Below are 25,650 nucleotides of genomic sequence, written 5' to 3' on the forward strand. Positions count from 1 at the left end.
TTCCAACAATGACTGTATGATTTTGAGATCCATCTTTTCACACTGAGGACAACTGAGGGACTCATATGCAACTATTACAGAAGGTTCAAATGCTCACTGATGCTGCAGAAGGAAAAAAACATGCATTAAGAGCTGGGCGTGAAAACTTTTGAACAGAATGGAGATGTGTAAATTTTTCTTATTTTGCCTAAATATCATATTTTTTCAATTAGTACTGCTTTTCAGAGGCTATAGAAGATGGTTACATTTGACAATGGTTACATTACATTTTACTTTCCCAAAAGACAAAATAAGTTTAATTTACCCTTGCTCTTAATGAAAAGATAGATATAAAAATCATACAGTTATTGTTGGAAATGGTTCAAATACACAAAAATGCTGGAAAACCAAAGAATTTGTGGGACCTGAAGGAAGAACATCAGGCAGTCATGAACAACTATAGCTAAAAAAAAAACACAGCTGTGGATCATTCAGATAAAAACACAGTATTAAGAATCAAGGGAATGTAAACTTTTGAATGGGGTCATTTTTACACATTCAACTATTATTTTCTCTTGTGGACTATGTAAACACATTTTATGTGAAATATGTTATTCACTTTTGTAAAATAACTAACATTTAGCAGATTCTGAAAGGGGGGTGTAAACTTTTGACCTCAACTGTAATGAGTTTGTTAGTTAGTTAAAATTCCCATACCTTGTTCAAATTTCATGTTTTATTGAAAGACTCATCCCACCATAAATGTGCTCTGAGAGCTGACAAAAATACATCTTTATGGGTAATTTAATAAATTGAAAGATTTACAATTGCTTCATTGTATTACAAACTGCATAGGGTTTCTCTATTTAAAAAGACAGGGCGATGTCTAACATTCAAAACTGCATCATATCTCACACAGTACATAGTACTTACAAACAGATGAAAACCAGTGTAAAAATGTTTTCTCACCGTATCATTATTAACCATCATTCAATAAGAGATAATAAGCATTTTTTATTAGTGAGAAAAAAATAATACTTTAGATTAAAAAAAAGAAATGTAAAATACAAGAAGCATTTTTTAATTCTGAAGCAACAAACCCAAGCAAATTGCATTAAAAATCGGGCTCTGAGCAGAAAAAAAACATCACTAGTGCAAATAAGAAGTACAGAAGAGTTGAAACCTGTTAATACACAATACACAGAATTTAAAATATTACATTAAATACTCTTTCTCACATTCACCCAGAGAAGCAGAAATGTCCTCCTTTTGACCATTGGGCAGCTTCGTGACACTCATCAGTGCAACTATCTCCTGTTCTTTTTGTGACAGTGGCAGTGTTTCTGATTTACTGTAGTCTTCCTTGTGCGGTTCAGTTGTGATGTTTCTGCTCTGTCTCGGTCCGTACCACCTAGGTAAAGACTTACATTCAGTAAACTGAAGCTGGACTGCAATGTCTGATGATTGTGGTGAATTCACTCAATAAAAAAAAATCTAACAAGCAAACTTACTTGTCTCTAGTAGCAATAGCAGCAAGTATGCACACAATGGCTCCAACAACGACACAGAAGGCAAAGATTATCAGCCAAGCTGTAGAAGAGAGAAAATTGTAGTTTTAATTGGCAGATTTATGCTGTCAATTGAATGAAAAGTCAAGCAACTGGTGGTATCTGCAATGCAGTCACAGGAACTTACTAGATGGTCCATTCTCCTCTTGAATGGGTGCAGATGGAGGTAATTCTGCCACTTTCGCTGCGTCTGAAGAATATACATTTGTAATGAGACTTGATGACTTAACATATTGTATTATGTATTAACACCATTATAAAATTTACATAAACATACCACATGATTATATTAAATGTTAATATTAATTAAAATGTATCTCATTTATGTAACTACTGTCAGCTCCTATGGAAGCATGTTTTTGGCTAAAGGCTTGAGCTTGTTACAGCAGGATTATGGAAGCCCATTTCTGCCACTAAGTAAAATAATGACTTTTTAATCTCACAATTCTGACTTTATAACACGCAATTGTGAGTTATAAGTCAGAATTGTGAGATATAAACTTGCAATTAGCCCCTCCCCCCCTCAAAATTGGACTTTATAACTTGCATTTACAAAAAAAAGTTTTTATTTCGCAATTCTGACTTTATTTCGCGCAACTGTTTATATCATGCAATTTTGAGAAAAAAAAGTCCGAATTGTGAGTTTATATCTCGGAATTCTGACTTTATATCACGCACTTCTGACTTTATAACTCACAATTTTAAGTTTATATCACAATTCTGAGAAGAAAAAGTCAGAATTATGAACTGAAGAGTCTGCAAGAAAAAAGTTATCTGGCAATTGTGAGTTTAGGTCTTGTAATTTTGACTTACATGTAATTCTGACTTTACAACTCACAACTGCGAGTTTATATTATGCAATTCTAAGAAAAAAGTCAGAAAAAAAGTCAGAATTGTAAGATACAAACTTGCATTTCCGAGAAAAAGTTTTTTATCTCGCAATTTTGACTTTATTTCTTGCAATTGTGAGTTTATATCATGCAATTCTGTGAAAAAAGTTAGAATTGTGAGTTTACATCTCAAAATTTTTACCTTATAACTCACAATTTTGAGTTTATGTAACGCAATTCTAAGAAAAAAAGTCAGAAGCAATTCTGACTTCATAACTCTAAATTTTGAGTTTCTATCACGCAGTTCTGAGAAAAAAAAAATTGACTTTATATTACGCATTTCTGACAATATAACTCACAATTGCGATTTAATTTCACGTAATTCTCCGAAAAATTGTTCTTACTTTATATCATGCAATTCTGACTTTATAACACAATTTCGAGTTTACATCTCGCAATTCTGACTTTATAACACGCAATGGTGAGTTGTAAGTCAGAATTGTGAGATATAAACTCGCAATTAGTCCCCCCCCATCAAAACTGGACTTTATAACTCACATTTACAAGAAAAAAAGTTCTGACAGAATTGTGAGTTTATATTATATCACACAATTCTGACATTATAATCATGCAATTCTGACTTTATAACTCACAATTTCAAGTTTACATCACATTTCTAAAAAAAAAGTCTGAATTAGGAACAGAAGAGTCCGCAAGAAAAAAGTTATCTTGCGAATTGTAAGTTTATGTCTCGCAAATTTTGACTTTATATCATGTAATTCTGACTTTATAACTCGCAATTGCGAGTTTATATTTCAAAATTCTTACCTTATAACTCACAATTTCGAGTTCATATAACGCAATTCTGACTTAACTCGCAAATGTGAGTTTATATCATGCAATTATGAGAAAACAAGTCAGAATTGCGAGATACAAACTCGCATTTTCTCGCAATTGTTTATATCACGCAATTTTGACATAACTCGCAATTGTGAGTTTATGTCAAGCAATTCTGACTATATATCACATAATTCTGACTTTATAACTTGCATTTGCGAGTTTGTATCACAACTCTGACTTCATTTCTCAAAATTGTGAGTTTATATCTTGCAATTCTGACTTTATTTACATCTCACAAGTTAAAATTTGAAATATAGTCATGAAATATTAAGTCAGAATTATGAGAAATATCATTGTGTGATATATAGTTGCAATTACTTCCATATAAACCAGGCACATATCTGCCACACAATTCTCATTGACACTATGGCCTTTATGATCCCCATCCAACCCCCAACAATATCCAACATTTAAGGGTCAGGATTTGTAAGGATATTTACCTTCAGGATTGATTTCCAATAATCGAGTTTTCTTTCCATTAATTGGAGTCTTCTCAATTTCATCTGGCATGGATGTACTCTGAGCTGCCTCTGTGGCAATGGCTGTTGTTGTGAATTGACTAGGCTCAGGATGTGCAAACAATCTCTCATTATCTGATCCCGATCCACTGCCCTCTGTATCAAAGAACAAAACACTGGGAGTAACAGAGGATGAGCTCTTTCCAAAACGGGGCTTGCTTGTTGGGACTTTGCTGTCTTCATTGTGTGTCACTGTAGAGGGTTCATCAAAAGCAGGCACAGGGGGTTTCTCATCAGCGTTGGCCTCGTCAGTTTTGGGGACAGAGGTATCTCTTTTTACTTTTCCCATTATCTCCTCCACATCTAGTAGAAAACCTTCAGTCTCAACCTCCGTAAGAATGTCTTCATGTGTTTTTTCACCTTCGTGAGAAAACAGATAAAGGATTAATGTGAATAAGCATAAATGTGTAGAGGATACATCAGTGTTCTGCATTTCTGTGCTGATGCCAAAGCAAAATAATGTAGTGGAATGTTGAACCATGCAGATACTTTTCAACTGTGGTAGAGTGAATGGTTAAACAAGAAACGATAATGATGAAAGAATCGCTTCCAGAGTATTCAAATAAAATCAGCAACTTTTTTGTTCTTTCTTCATTGTGGTACTGCAGGTGCGTAAAAAATGCGTGAGGTCACAGAGATATGACTAATGCTTTGGGATAGGTGTGGTTGGATAATGAACAATGAAGTGTATGTCTGCCGCATGTCTTGCTTCTTCAGAATACACACCCCTCAACTCAAAAAGTAACGCGATTGCAGGGAATAGAGGGAACATACTTGCTGTGGCTGTGTTTTCATTGGTTAGGCCCTCAGAGTTCGTTTTACCAGTATCTTCACAGTTTAGTGATGCATCTTTAATGGAGGGGAAAAAAAAGTCAGTAAGACAAAACCAGTTTATGGTATTTCTCAGTAAGAGAAACCCCATTTTCTTTCTACTCTCACCTGACGGGTTAAAGCAGTAGACATCAGAAAGATATTCTGCCGCTTCAGAACGAAAGGTGATCTCGGTGGAACTGGAGTCACAATTTGGACCATTAACGTGTGGGAGGAACATGACATTTTGTCCATCTATCCAGCCGTATCTAAACAAAGGTGTGGGGTTCATTTAAAAATTAAGTACTGCCATTAGGTAATATCAAAAGAAGTGCATTTATGTCTGAACACGTTATTTAGCTCCAGGCTAAGGCTATTGTGCACAGCCTGCTTTCTTTACCTGCACGTTCTCAAGCCTTTTTTATAAGCGTCATTGACCTGTTCCTGTGTTGCGAGTTTGTAACCTAAACTCTGACACAATTCCAAACCCTGTTGGAAAGTAAAAGAGTAACGGCTGGTTCCCTCAAAATGGAAAACACCGGCAAAGCCACATCTGTCACCGGAACCTGTCAAAAGGAAAAAATAATGTGAATATTCAAAGTCAGACGTTGTGTTTCTTGTATAATCACACTAATGATTCGTTTTCAAAATGAGGGCCAGATGTGTGTGTAACGGATGAGCAATTTAGCATGAGGTATCATTAGATAAATCTCTTAATGATTCATTGCATGTGCAGACGCACATCTGTAACACATCTAGGACATCTGTAATCCACTGACTTTGTAAATCACCTCTCCGTTTTGTCTTAAAATAACATGTTTAGACCAGCATGTGATTTAAAAGACATCAATTAGTGGAACAAGTGATATAAAGTGCACAGAAGAGGGAAAAAGTTAGTTTAATGTGACTATAAACTGCCACTAAATGGATTGAGACACTATTATAGCCTTGATTTCCAGACTGTCTTGAAATCCAAATACATTACTAAGTTTTACTAGGTTTTTCTTCCTAAAAATGATCAAAGAAACTTACTTCAAACTAAATGAGTTTACTTTTTTTTAATTTTTCATATGCAAGAGAGTTAATTTTGTATCTTGATTTAAGAATGTTTAGATATTTGTACTGGAAAACATAAGAAAATACTAAGACATAAGCCATTTGCAGTGAAGTTAAAGTCTGAGAGAGGAGTCACACGAGGTTAAATAATTTAAGGAACTGATTGAAAGTATTATGTGTACAATAAACTTAAGCCATGGGTTGTACTGCAGAAAGTTCATTACTCCGGAATGCTATCTTATCTGTAGCCATACTCATATCAGTTAACACCTGTCAGATCTTAATTCCGTTCATAAAGATATGACGTTTATGTAATACAGCCTTAGGCCTTTATCTTAGGTTATATCATCTGAAATTTATCTACAGAGAGCATCGTCAATGCACTAAAAGTAAATGGGGAAAAAAATGTATTCGCATTGAGCTGATCCTTATGATTACGTTTGCTATTATCTAACAGTCACTTAAAGTTCATTTTTAATAACACTAATAATTTAATAAAACTGTTAAAGATAATTGTAGCCAATCTAAATTTAACTATACATTTTTGTGTATTACAATGATGTGAGGTGTAAATTCACTTGTAGCATTTATAATGATTAGAAAGTTTATTAGAGGAAATGTGTGGGAACTTTTTGTTTTCCTCTATGAATCATTTCCCCTATCTCTAAAATCTCACAGATAACAGCAGAGGTCAGCTGAAATGGTCTCTTCAGATAAATCATGCGGTTTATAAACAGTCTTTGTTGGAGTCTCACAACTACCGTCATATCAGTATCACAAGTATGACCTCACCTCATTGTAAATGCACTTGACAAAGACTATACAGTAGGTAAAGGCACCCGCCACCAAAAGAAACTTTGAGATAAATAAGTAACACATTCACCATCACTCACCCTGAACCGGGGCTGCCTGAAGTAGAGCTGGTGATCCAGTAGCAAATACTGCAAGTAACAAAGTCCACATGTTCAGTGCTGTCTCATGTGCTGGATAAAGGGAAGTATATCTGGCCCTGAACCGGTATGGTCCTTAGAATGCTATGATCCTCCTTGAGTTTTTGTGATTTTCTGAACTCTAGAGATGTGCCTCACCTTTTTTATACTCTCAGACTAAAGTACTTGCTGACACACTCTGCGCAATGATGGGTGGTGCTTTGAAGAACACACCCTCGTCATTGTCTATCACACTTCCTCTCTATCTGCGTCTGTGCAGCCAGCATTAACATGTCAGACACCTTTGCATAAATCACTTCAGAGAAAACCACAGTTTTGGTGACTTTCATGGAGTTACAGAGATTAGTCTGTTTATGTATACTGCAATTTTAGTATTGCTGCAAGTACATGTGTAGTAATTTGGCACTGTACTGCACAGTTTGCAACATTTCTGTGATCTAAATAAAATGATTCATGTTTTCAACTGGAGGAAGTCATTTACAGACAAAACATTGTATAAAATACTGGAACAACGTATTAAGTGCCTTTAGCTACTATGTACTAACATTTAAATTAATTGTTTGATACAATTCACTTTTTTGTTTTACTTATATTCTAAGAAAATCATATTTTATACATTAGGAGAATACTTACTATAATCTCACATATATTTTGTGCACTCTGTTTGCTTCAAAATGTCTTCATGTCTCTTAAATAAAATTTCTTTTGCAGTTGACTTTTTTTGGCATTTTTGCCTTTATTATGATAGAACAGATCAGACATGACAGGAAGCGAAGTGGGAGAGAGATGGGGGCGGGATGGGGAAAGGTCCTCGAGGCGGGATTCAAACACTGGACGCCTGGAGTGCAACGGCGCTGCATGTCGACGCACTGCCCACAAGGCTATCGGCGCCGACTGTAGTTGACTTTCTGAATGGAGTAAGTCTTGAGTTCAAAATAATGAATAAAAAAATGTCAAGATTATCTATATTTCTACAACCTAAATACCTTAGAAAAAATAGGTTCAAATAAGAAACATATTTTGATTAGATAATCACAAATGTTCTAGAATAGGAGCGGTTAAATTGTGAAAGTGCACAGAATCCATATGTATGTAATTTCAATACCGTGGCCTTTGTGTAAATATTTAAAGATGGCCATCTTTAGCTTGACTGTTGATGTAACACTTTACAATATAGGTCCATTTGTAACATTAAGATTGATAAATCTGTAGAATAGAAGTATTGTTCCTTGTTGGAGTGTTAATTTCTTTAAAAAAAATTGCTTTTGTTAACAATAATGAACTGTGAACTAACTGTAATGATCAATATATAATTAATATTAATATTTTTATTCATTTACAAAATATGGTTTAGTAGGCTACTTTTTATTTAAATAGTACAACACTATTTATTTTCCATTCAGTAGCTATTTTAAAAGCTATCGGTTGATTAATCGGTATCGGCCAGTGTGGGCCAACCTAGCTATCGGTATCGGTAAAATCCAATATTAGTAGACCTCTGGTTCTGTTCCTGTTGTGCCAGCCTGAGTTCTCTATTTACTTTCTATGGCTGTACAGTCCCCACATGTTCTGTTTCTCCTTACATATTTAGGCCCTGAGATTTCCTTTGTTTATTGTACGGCATTGGTTGTGTTAAGCTGGTTGTTTCCAGAAGTTATCTCCTAGTGTTTCCTCAGTGCTCAGTGTTTTTAATATATCCTCAGGCTTATGTATCTAACACATAACAAAACACCTCTTTTCCCTTCTTCAACCATGGACCTACCCGTTGTCCAACTCCTCTACCTCAAGCGTTATGGATTTGGCATGCCAAACATACAATCTGGACCATGCCTCACAGGGAACGATCGCCAGGAGAATTTTCCCCGCATTCGTGGAGTGGGTGCTGGTGAACAATTCAGCGTTCACCATCAGCCTTGCGGAGAAGGATTTGACCAGCCCCACTCCAAATCCAGAGCCCACCCAGCTGGCTTCCCTGCACCTCACGAAGCTGTTATTTAAACCAATCATCGCGCCAGAGCTTAGCGGAGAGCCTGAGCAAGTGCGCAAGCCTATAACTTCGCCTATCCCCGAGGGAGTACTGGTGGAGTACAAGGGCATGGAGGGAAGCCCTCCCCACACTCCTGACAGTGAGTTGATTCTAGCCTCTGAACTATTATTTAATATACTGAAAGATTTTGATCCCTCATTTCTCTCATCTCCTCTGGTTCCGAACAGCTTAGTCCTGTGTCTCCTAAATCTCCAGCATCTCCTGTGTACCCGCTGGTTCCGCCCAACTTATTATCTACTACATCTCCTCAAACTCCAGTGTATCCTGAATCTCCTGCATCCCGGCTGGTTCCCCCTGCTCAGAATCTCCTGTGTAAGCCCCCCTTTCCTGCCTCCTCTTCCAGACACTGCGTGTATCTTAGCCTTGCATCCTCTGGTTCCTTTCAGTCCCTCAGTTCATTCTCTGTCAGCTCCATCCGAGTGCTCTGATACCCCTTTTCCACCAGCATGAACTGGGTGCTAATTCAGAGCCAGTGCTATTGCTGGTTCAGAGTTGGTTCGACTGGCAAGCCTTTTAAGAACTGGTTTGCCTTACCACAGGCTAGAGAGCCACCACAGAGCCAAGCCTTACATCACTGAATATGTCTCATCTTTCCTAGCAATGCTAGCATGGCAGCACCAAACACAAACTCACCAGACTTGCTTATGATACATCACCACACCATGACCGACACATCCTAAACAAGCCTAACATCAACAATGGCGGACATCGTGTTGCTACAGTGGGAAAAATAATTATTTGATCCCCTGCTGATTTTGTACGTTTGCCCACTGACAAAAAAAATTATCAGTCTATAATTTTAATCGTAGGTTTATTTTAACAGTGAGAGACAAAATAACAACAACGCATCCAGAAAAACGCATTTCAAAAAAGTTCTAAATTGATTTATATTTTAATGAGTGAAATGAGTGAAAAGTATTTTAACCCCTATCAGTCAGCAAGATTTCTGGCTCCCAGGTGTCTTTTATACAGGTAACAAGGTGAGATTAGGGGCACTCTCTTAAGACCAAAGAGCTGTCCAAGGATGTCAGGGACAAGATTTGTAGACCTACACAAGGCTAGAATGGGCTACAAGACCATCGCCAAGCAGCTTGGTGAGAAGGTGACAACAGTTGGTGCGATTATTTGCAAACTAACTGTCGATCTCCCTCGGTCTGGGGCTTTGTGCAAGATCTCACCTTGTGGAGTTTCAATGATCATGGTAATGGTGAGGAATCGGCCCAGAACTACATGGGAGGATCTTGTGAATGATCTCAAGGCAGCTGGGACTATAGAAAAGAAAACAATTTGTAACACACTACGCAGTGAAGAACTAAAATCCTGCAGCGCCTGCAAGATTCCCCTGTTCAAGAAAGCACAAAAAAGTGTTGTGGTCAGATGAGACCAAAATCAAGCTCTTTAGCATCAGCTCAACTCGCCGTGTTTAGAGGAGGAGGAATGCTGGCTATGACCACAAGAACACCATCCCCACTGTCAAACATGGAGGTGGAAACATTATGCTTTGGGGGTGTTTTTCTGCTAAGGGGACAGGACAACTTCACCGCATCAAAGGGACAATGGACGGGGCCATGTATCGTCAAATCTTGGGTAAGAACCTCCTTTCCTCAGCCAGGGCATTGAAAATGAGTCGTGGATTGGTATTCCAGCATGACAATGACACAAAACACACAGGCTCAAGAAGAAGCACATTGAGGTCCTGGAGTGGCCTGTCATCCCACTGGCTCTGCCAGGCTCCCTTATCCCTCTGGCTGTGCCTTGGTCAGTCGTTGACCTGCCTCTGGTACAGGATTTCACTCCGTTAGTTTTGCCGTCTCTCTGTTCCTCTTGCTCCGTTGGACTCCTGATTCCCTCTGGCTCTGCCTTTGTCCTCTGTCACTCCGGCTCCACTGCAGTCTTTCGGACTCTTGTCTCCACCTTGTTAACATGAGCCGTCAGCTCCATCGTGGCCCTTCAGGCCTGTGGTGTCACCCTGGCTCCTGCTCCTGGCTCTTTCCACTGCTACCTCCACTCTGGTCTTTCAACCCATCATCTCCCTTGGTTTCCTGCCCTCTGCCTGTTCTGCATCCTCCTCCAGAACCACCACCCTCCCATCTGTGTTGGACTGTTCTACAGCACAAGGACGCGCCTTCTGGGCGGGGGGAGTTTTGTCACATGTATATCTGGTTATGTTTTGTTTTGGTTTAGTTTGGTTTACTGTTCTGTTCCTGCCTTGCCTGGGTTCTCTAGTTAGTTTAATGGTTGTTAATTATTCTCCACACCTGTTCCGTTTCTCCTCACATATTTAAGCCCTGAATTTTCCTCAAGTATTGGTTGTGTTAAGTGTGTTATTTCTAGAAGTTATTTCCTAGTGCTTGTTCAGTGTTTAAATAATCCTTGTGCTTGTGTATCTAACATGTTACATCTATTGTCAAGGAGAGTATATTAATATCCCCTCAACTTTTGTGTATATTATTATGGTATTATGATTTTTTTTCTGATTTTAATTCAAATAAACATTACAGTTTGAGTCCTTTCTCAAAAAAATAATATTTGGTTGGCCAGACATGGTCTGCCATTGAAGTGAGTCAAAATGGTAAAATTGTCAACTATGTTGTCTATTGAGAAAGCATATTGTTTTTTAATTTTCTTCCTGATGTGAAATGTACCATAAATATGCCTGCATGTAATTTCATGCATCCCTTATCCCAACTTTAAACCTAACTATACCATGAAACCTTTCCCTAACCTTACCTGTACTGCATCTCAATAGCAGCAAAAGTGTTTTGTAATACATGAATAGAGTAAGTACATTTTATTAAAAAAATGTAAAGAGGCTACATACTAAAGACAGCTAATATAAAGCAGAATGTATGTATACATTTGAATAAATATATTGTCTTTATCTTCTAAAATGAAAAAGGTAAGTATTAGGAGTAAATAGACTAGTTTGTAGTGAGGAGGGTGGCTTCAAATATTATGGTGAGTCAGTATGATCATGCTGTGGTGTGGCTGACTCAGGTGTGTGAAAAATTGCCTCGCCCTCATGTCTGCTGATACACGTTCACTTCCTGATTCAAGCAAGAGAAGAAAGTGAAGGTGGCTTGTAGGAGGTTATAACTTTTTTTCTCATGTTGGATCTTGTGGAACTTAAATAATAAACTATTGCATAACTTGGCAATTTCCTTAGCATTCTACCTATGACGTTTATCCAAAGCAGCATGAGTTTCAGTCACTGGAGGTCAATTCAATCTATGACGTTTGAACATATTGAGAAAGGGGGAATAGAATTTTTTTATCGTTCCAGGATGAAAAAAGGATATTTGTTTTTCTGGAGTTATCATTACATTATTAGTTAATGAAAGACCATGAGCTGCATGATTCTGCAAGTGGCCAATATCAAAATTGTGCAGAATAGGATTTAAAAAATCCCATTCTTGGGCTCAGTGTTAAGGCTGTGAACTACAAGTCCTCCGGATATAGTGCAGTCATGTTTTTACAAAAACACACTAATTTCTCTATTATATTTCTTAATGCACATAAAGTTCACTAAATGGATTTCCTAACAAAACGATCATGTAAACAATTCATATATAATAATAATTATCCAACAACCCGTTTCATTGAAATCTTACGTAATGTTACACAGAAATTACAGCTCTGCTGTATACCAGAAAGTGCCATCCATCAATTATAGCATCCGTGTTAGATAATTTATGTCTAAGTGTACAGTAGTGAACTGTATTACATTGTAATTTTGTTTCAACCTTAACAACACACATTTTTAATGCTACTCTGAACACAGCTGCACCAAAACAATGCATTAGGCTAGATACACAAGATTATTTTTCGGAAAACCGGAAAGCGCAATTGTGGCACGTGTATCATTGTGTGACATGTGACGCACATGTACTCACTTTCACACTGTGACACTGGAATACTAGATAGTGCTTGTCCAATAAAACAATTTTGGTAATCCCTACAAGGACAGCATAAACTGAAACTCTTGTGAGGACATAAATCACACTTTTTTATTGTATAAGCCCTGTTTATACCCTGTTTTGTACAATAAAATTGTGCATACCAACAGAAAGATAGAAAGAAAGAAAGAAAGAAAGAAAGAAAGAAAGAAAGAAAGAAAGAAAGAAAGAAAGAAAGAAAGAAAGAAAGAAAGAAAGAACAATGCATTAAAAGCCAGGGAGAGAAAACTTTAAATTTAATGTAAGTATGTAATGTAATACATGTAAGTATCCTCCGTAGATTTTGAAGGGCAGTACAAAAAAAAAAAAAAAAGATACTTAGGCAAAATAAGAAAAATGTACACATCCTCATTCCGTTCAAAAGTTTACACTCCCGGCTCTTAATGCATCGGTTTTCCTTCTGGAGCATCAGTAAGCTTTTGAACCCTCTGTAATAGTTGCATATGAGTCTCTCAGTTGTCCTCAGAGTGAAAAGATGGATCTCAAAATCATATGGTCATTGTTGGAAAGAGTTCATACACAAAATGCAGAAAAAAAAAAAATCTGAAGGATTTTTCTGAAGCACAATGGGCAGTTTAACTGTTCAGGACAAACAAGGGACTCATGAACAACTAAACAACTAAAACAACTAAAAAAAAAAAAAAAAATGTGGATCATTTAGGTAGCAACACAGTATTAAGAATCAAGTGTATGTAAACTTTTGAACAGGGTCATTTTTATAAATGTAACTATTTTTTGTGGACTATATGTAAAGATTGTTTATGTAAAATATCTTATTCAGGTCAGTGCTAAATAACAAAATAACATGCATTTGGTATGATCCCTCTTAATTCTGTTAAAATAATTAACATTTTGCAGATTCTGCAAGGTGTATGTAAACTTTTGACCTGAACTGTATCTTTTGCACTGTTACATTTGGGACAAACACCTGTTATGTTGCTATTAATTATGTTTAACCATATGTGTGTACCTGTTTGACCATATTTTAACAGTTAACAGTTTGTATAGCTGTATATAAAAAACAACAACAAAAGTCTATGTTCATATTTAGCGAACTAAGCAAACCATAGACTGTTAAAAAAAAGCAAGCGTTTGTGTGTGTTTTTACATTTTTGACATGTACCTACCTTCTTTTTGTTGGGGGTCTTTTATCTTTTACAGATCTGCACTTCCGTCTTCCGCTGCAGCGCTTGCTGTTTGATCACGTGTTGGTTTGAGTTGTTTTGTGCCTCGAAACTAACTGGAATGTTAATTATAAAAGCTTGAGCCTTTTTCAGCATTGTTTTACCGTCTTTTTTCAGCGTGTTAACAATGTCGTCGATCGTGAGCACTGTACACACGGAGTGCAACGGAAAGGAAACTGGGGTAAAACTATAAATGTAACGTCCCAGTGCCTGGTGTTGTGGAGTCTCTAAAATACTCGATATTGTTTGTTTCTCAGAATCGAGACAGCAGCATTACAAATCTGATCAGGAGTGTGTGTTATGTGGGTAATCACTCAGTAACATATCTTATATTGTTGTTTAAGGATAAGGAACATCCTCGTGTGCTGATCCCAGAGCTCTGCAGACTCTTCTATCAGTTGGGCTGGGTGACAGGAACCGGGGGAGGAATAAGCCTGCGGCATGGGTTAGTCAAGGCGCTTTGTTTGCACCATCAATAAAATCTACCTTGTTCTGCAATATTCACTTCATACATAGATTTTTGTTTCCTGCATAATGGTTAGAGCAATGAATCATAAAAGATTATGCCAAACAACTTATATTTGATCTTTTCTTGAATTTCAACATTTTAATGTTTTTCTTTTTTATTGTTAGTATTTTATAATAACATGTATAAATGGATGGTTGTGACAGAAACTTAAAATAAATTAAAAACAAATCTGTTTTAATTACTTACCCTCATTTTGTAAAAAAAAAAAAAAAAAAACCTGTTAGACTTTCTTTCTCAAAACACACATTAAAAGGTTTCTGATTCAAATAAAAGCTCAAGTAACCAAATCTTAAAATGTTCAAAAAAAATGACACATGCCCAAGCTTTTTTGTGTACTATACATACTATATGTATGTGGATTGACCATTGCTTAGATTCAAATAAAAGCCTAAATTAAATCTGTTCATCGTATAAAGCGATTGTAAACTTGTCACATTTGATTCAAAGTATAGCAAAAACAGTACAATTTTAAAATATTTTTACTATTTAAAATAACTTTTCTATTTAAATATTTTTTAAATGTAATTTATTCCTGTGATGATATTATTAATATTATCAATAAACAGTTGAGTAATTTTTTTTCAGGATTCTTTGATTAATAGAAAGATCAAAAGACCAGCATTTATCTGAAATAAAAAGCTTTTGTAACATTTTACACTATACCATTCAACAGCTTGGAGTCAGTATATAAAGGATGCTTTAAATTGATCAGAAGTGATGATAAAGACTTTTTATAACATTTATAATGTTACATAAGATTTCTATTTCAGATAAATGCTGTTCTTCTGAACTTTCTATTCATCAAGGAAACCTGAAAAAAATCTACTCAGCTGTTTTCAACAATGTTTTTCGAGTAGCAAATCAGAATATTAGAATGATTTCTGAAGGATCATGTTACTGGAATAATGATGCTAAAAATCAGCTTTGAAATCACAGGAATAAATGATGAAAATGTTAAAATATATTCAATAGACAACAGTTATTTTAAATCGTAAAAAAATATTTCAAAATCGTTCTATTTTTGCAAATAAATGCAGGCTTGGTGAGCCGTAGAGACTTAAAAAACATAAAAAAATCTTACAGTTCAATAGTGTTTGACTGGTAGTGTACTTCTTCACAAGTTTTGGATTAAACCACTTGATTCATATGAATTCTTTATAAGATGCATTTATAACCTTTTTGGCTACCTGGATTTTCAATAGAGGGACAGAAACCTCTTAGGTTTCAATAAAAATATTTTAATTTGTGTATTAGAGATGAATAAGTCATACAGGTTTGGAACAACATGAAGAAGAGTAAATGATGATAGATTTCTAGGTGAATTTCCACTTTAATTCCCATATTTTTTTTTTATTTGATTTAATTTAAAACATCCATGTACCATGTCCTTGCAAATGTATAAAATGTAATGTCATGTAGAATTATTTCTTCTTCCAGTGAGCACATTTATATAGCTCCCTCAGGTGTTCAGAAGGAGAGAATACAAGTAAGTTTTATTTATTTATTTATTTTATTGTCATATGCACCACACAGCACTAGCTTATTGCTGCGTGTAATGAAATAACACCATCAAACTATCATTCCACTCCTGTTTATAGCCAGAGGACATGTTTGTGTGTGACATTGATGAGAAGGACATCAGTTGTCCACCTCCACAGAAGAAGCTGAAGAAAAGCCAATGCACGCCCCTCTTCATGAACGCCTACACAATGAGAGGTACCTGTCCATACACAATGAGAGGTACCTGTCCACACACAGTGGGTTGCTTCTGTTCTCTACTGTATTTACAATGGTTGTTCTTTCTTTTCTTTTTCTTTTTTACAGGAGCTCAGGCAGTTATCCATACACACTCGAAGTCTGCTGTCATGGCAACTCTCTTGTTTCCTGGCAAGGAATTCCGCATCACGCATCAAGAGATGATCAAGGGGATTCGAAAAGGAAACTCTGGTACAAACTACAGGTTGTACTTGGTGTTAAAATGCTTAACTTATGTCATAGTATTTCATCCAAAAACAGAACAGTTCTAATGATAATGCGTTTACTTTACTCTTTGCATGTGTTTTGACTCAGGTATGATGACACTCTAGTTGTTCCAATTATTGAGAACACACCAGAGGAAAAAGACTTGAAAGAGCGCATGGCTCGAGCCATGGAGATGTACCCCGACTCCTGCGCTGTTCTCGTCCGCAGACATGGGGTCTACGTCTGGGGAGAGACCTGGGAGAAAGCAAAAACAATGTGAGCTGTAGGAAATGAAATCAAAGATAGGCTCATTGGAAATACGTGGCTCTATATACATTTCTGTAAAACTGAACGTCAGGGGTGCAAACTTGTCACTTTTCGGTGAAATTCACCATTTTCACCTGGAAATAGGTCATTCGAAAATCATATTCATATTTTGTAAATTTTCTAATGTAAATATATCTGAATTACTGTAAATAAACTCAATTTTTGATTAGTAATATACATTATTAAGAACTTCATTTGGTCAACTTTAAAGGAGTAGTTCACTTTCAGAACAAAAATGTACAGATAATGTACTCACCCCCTTGTCATCCAAGATGTTCATGTCTTTCTTCCTTCAGTCGTAAGGAAATTATGTTTTTTGAGGAAAACATTTCAGCATTTCTCTCCATATAATGGACTTCTATGGTGCCCCCGAGTTTGAACTTCCGAAATGCAGCTTCAAAGGGCTCTAAACGATCACAGCCGAGGAAAGAAGGGTCTTATCTATCAAAACGATCGGTTATTTTCTAAAAAAAAAAAAAAAAATACAATTTATATACTTTTTAACCTTAAAGGCTCATCTTGTCTAGCTCTGTGTGTACTCTGTTTAGAGATTAAAAAGTATATAAATTGTAAATGTTTTTTAGAAAATAACCAATCGTTCCGCTAGATAAGACACTTCTTTCTCGGCTGGGATCATTTAGAGCCCTTTGAAGCTGCATTTAAATTGCATTTTGTAAGTTCAAACTCTGGGGCACCAAAGAAGTCCATTATATTGAGAGAAATCCTGAAATGTTTTCCTCAAAAAACATGAACATCTTTGATGACAAGGGGGTGAGTACATTATCTGAACATTTTTGTTCTGAAAGTGAACTACTCCTTTAAAGGCAATTTTCTTTTTAAATATTTTGGGTTGGTTTAGTTTGTCACCTTTTTCACCCCTGAGTTTGCACCCCTGCAATCACTGCAGTTTCCAGTTGAAATGAACACGATAGGCAGCAAAACTCCAACAACTTTTATTCCTTTTCACACAAAGTATGATTTACAGGTACAGAGTTTTGATTAATTAAGCCAAATGTTCCAATATTATGCAATGACTACAAAACAATTCTAACATTCTGCGCAATTTGAAAAGTGATACTTTTACACGTTGTCGACACATACAGCTTTATATGCATGACTTTTCTAATTCAGTAGGTTTGTTTGGTAGCTAAATGAAAAGCTCTAGTACAAACCCCATGAAACTACGGTCGACAAAACAGCTCAAATCCGCATAAGGAAGTTAAATTGCACAGCTGCATCAGCAAATGTGTTTTAATATCGCTTTTGCATTTGTTAGCATTATCGGGTAGGTTTAGGGTTGGGTTTGGTGTAGAGGATATTTCCAACGTGATTAAACTTTAGCGACACTCTCAGATATTTGAATTTTAAACAACCGCAATACGTACCTCAAGCAGCGTGATAAAAACGCCAGTACCAACGTAACAAATGTGTCAGGGTCACGTATTGATTGTGTGTTTAGTGCCACTCTGTGGACATTGCACTTTGAAACTACTGTGAAACATGCAGTAAGGTATGTAATCACGGTGTTGCAGAAATTTATATAGAGGCATGTTTTTTCATGAGCCTGGGTTGAATGAAGTTTACACCTCATGGCTGTATTTTGTTAATGTATACATTATTTAATCATCTTTTAAATCTGTATTATGTTTCAGGTGTGAATGTTATGACTACTTATTTGACATAGCTGTGCAGATGAAACAAAGCGGCCTGGACCCTTCTGCTCTTCCCACTGAAGAAAAAGGCATTGTTTGATACATTTCAGTCTGTAAAATTATTAAATGATACTACTATTTTTAAAATAATACATGCTTATTGCGCTTTGTTTTTGAAAATGTACAGTTCAGTATTTGCAATTAAATGTTTTGATGTTCACAACAGTATTCTTTTCAATGTTTTTACAAAGTTAAATGTCAATTACCTGCAGACGGAATGAAATGTAAGAATGCTGATTAGAATGGCAGTCTACAACATTCTGAAACTAATTAATGCCATTCTTCTTTTCGTGTGGATGTTTTGATGCTTAGCAACAATGGCATCATAATGTCATGATTAGCATTTGTTGACTAGTTCGGCAGCTGCTTTTATTAAAATGAAGTAGCTTTAAAATAAATGTGCTGATAAGCTTAAAGTGTTTATAAAAACACAGTTATAACTGTATATTGAAAGAAAAAACTACAATAATAATTCAGCATTTCTAAGCTATATCCAGTTAAAGAATTATAAATACTGTTTTTATCTTTCATTATTATATACAGTACCTTCAAAGTGTGGGGTTGTTAAGATTTGTACATTTTTTGACAGAATTGCTCTAAGGCTGCATTTATTTGATTAAAAATACAGGAAAACAGTAATATTGTGAAATATTACTATAATTTAAAATAGCTGTTTTTTGTAATATATTTTAAAATGTAATAAATGTACTTTCCAGCAGCCATTACTCCAGTCTCCAATGTCACATAGTCCTTCAGAAACTATTTTAATATCCTGATCTATTTATCCTGATCTATTGCTCAAGAAACATTTCTTATCATTCATGTTGAAAACAGTTATGCTAAGTTTCTTTAGGAAGTTCAAAGTAATTTGTTTTCAACATTATAAGTATCCTTACTGTCACTGAATTGAATTTATCCTTTAATATGCTTAAAGTATATTAAAGTATAGTTTGTGACCCTGGACCACATAAGGGTCAGTTTTTTTAAATTGAGATTCATATATCATCTGAAAGCTAAATAAGCTTTCCATTGATGTATGGTTCGTTAGGATATGACAAACTATTTGAAAATCTGGAATCTGAGGGTGCAAAAAAATCTAAATATTGAGAAAATTGCCTTTTGTCCAAGTGAAAAAAGTTGTCCAAATGAAGCATATTACGAAGAAAAAAATAAGTTTTGATATATTTACGGTAGGACATTTACAAAATATATTCCTGAAACATCATCTTTACTTAATACCCTAATGATTTTTGGCATAAAAGAAAAATTCAATAGTTTTGACCCATACAATATATTGTTGGCTATTGCCACAAATATACCTGTGCTACTTATGACTGGTTTTGTGGTCCAGGGTTACATATGTATATGAATATTAATAGAATGCTAATAGAACTATATTGTTGCTGAACTCATCAGAAGGCGATTTCACAGAGCATTAAAATGATCATGTTGATGCTTTTAATGACTTCTGTTGGATCTGCTTAACTCTTAGCTTTAGCTTAAGTTCTTAGTATCGTTTGTTAATATTATGCTTTCGATTTATGGTACTATTGACCCTGGAACTGTGTGTACTAGGCACTTGAGATTCAAACCATATATACAGCATTATGTACATTCATGAAATGCAGCCAGGAGATGGCACTGTTGTCTCAATGGCCTTTTTGTACTTCGCCAGAATTGTTGTGTGCGGATGTGCCCTCTGCAACTTCAAACATGTTTGTATTAGTCATTTTTAGTACGTCTGTGCTTAACAGCTTGAGTGTCAGTGGAATGGGAAAACAACTGTGTTGTGCCAGAGTCAGGACTAAGAGAAAGACTCTATCAAATGGTATTCGAGGGGAATCCGTATAGCCATGTTTTACTGCCATCCATTTTGTACTGCTTCTGCCTGCCCATCCATTTGAATGAACATTATTCTCAAAGGCCCTGTAATTCACAAGCTGCCCATGCCTGCTAGAAGCTACAGGGCTGGTCTGAACTGAGCTTGGGTGATTCAAACCCCTTCAGAGGCTGGTCTCATCATCCCTCCATATGCTGTTGCAGTTAACATCTCTGAGGCAATGCCTCTTGTTGTCGAGCAAGTTTCATCAGCTTACTCTGTGCAATCAAAATATGATCAAATCTGATGCACCCTCCTTTCAAAACTGCTCCAGACCATCAGGCAGAGATCTAAATGCAGCTGATGCTGAATGAAGAATGTCCATAATGTTCAGTAGACCCACAGAATACAATATGACCTTGTCTTATTTTATTGCGACGTCTTTTAAAATTGACACAAGATCATTAAAGATGTCAGATATAACATTAAGGCAAATAGATTCCATTTATTTGAAGAGTTTGACTGAGTACAATCCATTACATCAGTGTCTATGAATGAAGTATGTCATCTCTGAGTGAAACCCAGGCATAACATTCATATATAATGTTCAGGCTGTGTTTCAGTAAATGGAGATATTGGGCCTGTTTGTTTAATATATTTTTGATATTTTGGTGTTTACTACAGAATTTTGGTTTTGCAGGGAGGGAACCGCTGTGCAGCCTTCATATTGGAAATAGCCTGTATATTGCTTTATTTATTAAATGACACAATCTGATATTTGTTTCCTGTATGGACTAAGACTAAGGACATTTGTTTGGTTCAGGAATTAGACAACAATGATTGCAGTTCATGTTTGTGATTAACGTTTGTGAATCGGACTGCTATGTTTGGGTTTTTTTTGCGTGCAGCTCACAAAGACAACACAACAGAAAGCTTGCTCTTCTTTTTGCGGTAGACTACTGTTTTATTTATTTCATTGTATTCAACAGAGATCCAAACTATACGTAAACATGGCTTGCACAAACTTGTTCTCATTGCTTCTATTTTTAGGAATAGTGAGAATTAAGTAGAATTCAGAAAGCCTTGTTATTAGCGACACCGGTGGACGTGAACTGCAGCCAGCAACCTATGCTATGTGCTTGTGCTCACACTCTTGCAGAGGCGGACTTACCCATTAGGCAAAGTAGGTGACTCCCTTGAGCTCCTAAAAGCCAAAGGCCCACTAAAAAGCTTTTCATATATGAGATGTGCATTAAGCGCAGATACGCGAAGGGTTGCTGTTTACGACGTTTAGGACCACAACAGCAGTCTGCGTGTCAAAGGTCAAAGTAGATTGTGCTTCTTGTAGGCTTATCCTGCTTAGAGCAAATGCAAATATAATGCATCTGAAGCTGTAATTAAATATTGAGCAACACTGTCTATTATATTTTTGTTGTTTTAAATGCCGCTTTCTTATGAGAGCCAAGTAGAGGACGGATACACAGTTACTTTTTTGGTTGATATAATCCTTATGTATAAATGTATAGTTTCCTTTTCTTTCTTTTTTTTAGTTTCATTTAAATTTTTAGTTAAAATAACTAAAAATAAATGTATTTTAAATTTAGTATTGGGCAGGCACATACACTCTTAAAAAAATGCTGGGTTAAAAACAACCCAACTTGGGTTATTTGGCAACCCAGCGCTGGGTAAATTTTGGACAGAACACATGCTTGGTTATTTTGACCCAGCTGGTTGGGTTAAATTTTTTAACCCAACATGCTGGGTTGTTTTATTTAAGTCAACTATTGTTTAAAAATTAATATGTTGCTGGCTTAAAATGGGATGAAAATTGAAAATCACACTTAGAATTATGGAGGCAACAGCAATAATCAAAAGATAAACTTTTACTATTAGGCCAAAACACGCATGGACAAAAATATAAGACAAATTGTATTTATTTGGGGGAATACAGCATAGTTTGCAATATGTGACACTGAACCACAAAACCAGTTTTAAGTAGTATGGGTATATTTGTAGCAATAGCCAAAAATACATTGTATGGGTAAAAATGATTGATTTTTCTTTTAAGCCAAAACTCATTAGGATAATAAGTAAAGATCGTGTTCCATTAAGATATTTTGTAAATTTCTTACCGTAAATATATCTAAATTTAATTTTTGATTTGAAAGTCAGTGAAAGTGATTTTGTGCCTCTTTGGGATGACACAATAATATGCCGTTCACTTGCAGAACGCAAGCTTCTAGAGCAGGGATGGGGAACCTTGATCCTCGAGGTCCGGTGTCCCTGCACAGTTTAGCTCCAACCCCAATCAAACACACCTGAACAAGCTAATCAAGGTCTTCAGGATACAGGTTGGTATTTTTTTTTTTTTTGGTTAGAGCTAAACTCTGCAGGGACACCGGGCCTCGAGGATCAAGGTTCCCCAACCCTGTTCTAGAGGGCACATAAGTCTGAAGTAATGAATTAATATGCATTGCTAAGAATTACATTTGGACAACTTAAAGCCGATTTTCTCAATATTTTGCTTTTTATGCACCCTGATTCCAGATTTTCAAATAGTTGTATCTTGGCCAAATATTGTCCTATCCTAACAAACCATACTTCAATGGAAAGCATCATAGGATGTATAAATCTCAATTTAAAAAAAACTGACCCTTATGACTGGCTTTATGGTCCAGGGTCATATATTACATTGATTATTACATACAGCATTAAAAATGACCCAGCACCTGGGTAAAAAATATTAAAAATAACCCAATAAAATTACCCAACAAGCTAAACCCAGCATTAGGGTTAAAAATATCAACCCAGCATTTTTTAGAGTGCAGAAAAAGTACCCCCAGCACCTGGGTAAAAAATATTAAAAACAACCCAATAAAATGACCTAACTGGCTGAACTCATCAGTGGACTTTCCTTGGCAATGTAGGCTATATTTTTCACACATTTCTCATTCTCTTTATACGAATGAATCTGTAAAGGAAACTGACTGTCTTCCAAAAAGTTTTGATGGGATTTTCATTTCATCCCATTATGAGCAGAGCGCTCCTTTGTTTACTGGAGAAACCACTATATTTCTGCCGTTCCAAAAGCGCCTTCTACTGGTAGAGAATTAATGTGCATTTTCAACAATCCCATCTGCAGTTCAGACCAATGCGAAAATCCACCCACATATAACCCTATTTTAAATTAATATAATCATTTATACTTCTGACTTTTCTTAAAAAAATGATTTAAAGGCTCAATTGTGAGGTTTATCATTTTAGAATTAATTTTTTTTGGGGGAAAATCTGTATTTTAGTTGCAATTTTGTGGTCTGCAACATGAAAGAAAGTCAATATAATATGTACATGAAAAATGTAGAAACATTGGGCACAATTCACTGAATCTACAGTGCCCTTGCTTATAAGAGACTAAACTGATTCGGTTCCCCAATAAACTCACAGTAAGGTTTTTTTCCGTTCTTTGCTTAGAAGTAAAAAGAAGTTGGAATACATTCCATATTCTGTTTACAAACATCCAGACACCATTCACACTGATGACCAGTGCTTAGATGAATATGTAAATATGTGCTGTGCATTTCCTCTCAATACCAAAGTAAAAACAACAAAAATGACAGCGGTGAGAAAGCAGGAGTTAAGAAAAATATTGTTTCATAAAATCTCAAGATTGTTTTTTGGTCTATGCAGCTTTCTGTTGATGCGTAAACAAATTCAACGGCTGCAGAGAGCCTATTACTAGCCTATAGCCCTGTTTAAATATAAATAGCAATAAAAATGTTAATGTTTTGTTGTTAAATTGGCTCTGTTGTTAATTTTAACTTTAATATATTACAGTATTGTAAGTTCATTCCTTATACTGCCCTCCAAAGACAAAGTGCAGTAACTACGCCAACACAGAAACTGAGAAAAATGCCTTTAAAGTTTTTAACGCCAGCTAGTCAAACATGTTGACACTCTTTCTCTGAAACACTCTCGTTTCTCTGGGACAAAATTGAACCAGGAGACTTTGCCACAAGACAAAACAGTTGTCACAAAGTCCATTTTAAGCCTTAAAGGAGAACTCCGGTGTGATATTGACCTAAAGTGTATTGAATCATGATACCGAGTGTGAACGTACCTTGCATATCTCATCTCGGTTTGTGTCCAGCTGTCCGAAATCTGGGGTCAGTTAGCCGATGCTCACAACAGGTTGTCAATGAAAGTCAACAGGGCATCGGAATAGCCATGTAAATAAATCACTGTTTTACGCCATTTACGAGACACAAAGTAGCTCCACACTTCATTGGTAGACTTCCAAGGGCCCTGACATTTAAAACGAGACATTGAGAACTCAGAAAAAGCACCGGTAGTTTATTTACAAGAAGATTTATACAGACAGTACCTGGGAAAGAAAATCCGGTAGCCGCCATCCTGAACTTAGTCACGATAAGTCGAGTGTCGAGCACCAAGGAATTTATCAGGTTATCAACGTATCAGGTTGTAGTTTCCTTCGTGCTCGACACTCGACTTATCGTGACTACATTTAAGATGGCGGTGACCGGTCTGTTCCTGGTGGAACATGTCTGTATAAATCTACTTGTAAATAAACTACCGGTGCTTTTTCTGAGTTCTCAATGTCTCGTTTTAAATGTCGGGGCCCTTGGAAGTCTACCAATGAAGTGTGGAGCTACTTTGTGCCTCGTAAATGGCGTAAAACAGTGATTTATTTACGTGGCTATTCCGATGCCCTGTTGACTTTCATTGACAGCCTGTTGTTAGCATCGGCTAACTGACCCCAGATTTCGGACAGCTGGACACAAACCGAGATGAGATATGCAAGGTACGTTCACACTCGGTATCATGATTCAATACACTTTAGGTCAATATCACACCGAAGTTCTCCTTTAACTCAATTTTGACCAAATGCGTAGTTACTGCACTTTGCCTTTGGAGGGCAATAGGCTACAGAAGTAGTTACAGAATTATTTCTAAGAAATTAAAATGTACCTTTATTGAATCAAATGTATTGAATATTGAATCAAAAGACTTATTGAAGAATTAATTACCCTCAGGCATGTTTTGTCAATCAGAATCAAATCAAATGCTGAAATCTGTATTTTTCATATTTGTTCTTCTATTTGACTCATCTTATACAGATATCTACATATGAATCCAAGCTAAAAATTTAGATTCTGCCTGCATAGAGGTCCCATAGTCTTATACAGACAAGTCTATGTATGGATCCGAGCTAAAAATTTTGATTCTGCCTGCATAGAGGTCCCAAACTCTAGAGATGAAGGAAAATGTTGGCTACTTGTTGAAAACAGCAGGGCTGTATTGCAGGCAATCAGGGGTCAAGCGTAATTTGCTGTCTTTGTGCGTAGCTCCCACTGAGCACCATCTATCAAGATGGACAACTAATTCTCTCTCTCTCTTTTCTCTCTTTCTCTCTTTCTATAAGGGACAATTGCACTGTTGAATGAATCCAAGAGAACGGAATGTGGCTAATGACCTGAATATCCTG

General features: G+C 36.1%; 2 protein-coding genes across 2 annotated transcripts; one reads left to right on the forward strand and one right to left on the reverse strand.

The window, feature by feature from the left end:
- Positions 1 to 767: 767 nt before the first annotated feature.
- On the reverse strand, positions 768 to 6,735 carry cd44a (CD44 molecule (IN blood group) a). The gene is made up of 8 exons (XM_073837045.1): positions 6,555 to 6,735; positions 5,006 to 5,171; positions 4,735 to 4,874; positions 4,570 to 4,644; positions 3,718 to 4,155; positions 1,675 to 1,737; positions 1,491 to 1,569; positions 768 to 1,390 (listed from the first exon to the last, which is right to left on the reverse strand). Exons 1-8 carry the CDS (start codon positions 6,622 to 6,624, stop codon positions 1,195 to 1,197), a joined length of 1,227 nt encoding a protein of 408 aa, XP_073693146.1. The 5' UTR covers positions 6,625 to 6,735; the 3' UTR covers positions 768 to 1,194.
- A 7,071-nt stretch (positions 6,736 to 13,806) lies between these two features.
- apip (APAF1 interacting protein) lies at positions 13,807 to 19,038 on the forward strand. The gene is made up of 7 exons (XM_073836964.1): positions 13,807 to 13,979; positions 14,143 to 14,243; positions 15,765 to 15,813; positions 15,926 to 16,043; positions 16,152 to 16,287; positions 16,398 to 16,565; positions 18,269 to 19,038. The coding sequence occupies exons 1-7, from the start codon at positions 13,926 to 13,928 to the stop codon at positions 18,366 to 18,368; spliced, it is 726 nt and encodes a 241-aa protein (XP_073693065.1). The 5' UTR covers positions 13,807 to 13,925; the 3' UTR covers positions 18,369 to 19,038.
- The last annotated feature ends 6,612 nt before the right edge of the window (positions 19,039 to 25,650 follow it).

Source organism: Garra rufa, chromosome 3 (assembly GCF_049309525.1).
Source record: "Garra rufa chromosome 3, GarRuf1.0, whole genome shotgun sequence".
Classification (NCBI taxonomy): domain Eukaryota; kingdom Metazoa; phylum Chordata; class Actinopteri; order Cypriniformes; family Cyprinidae; genus Garra; species Garra rufa.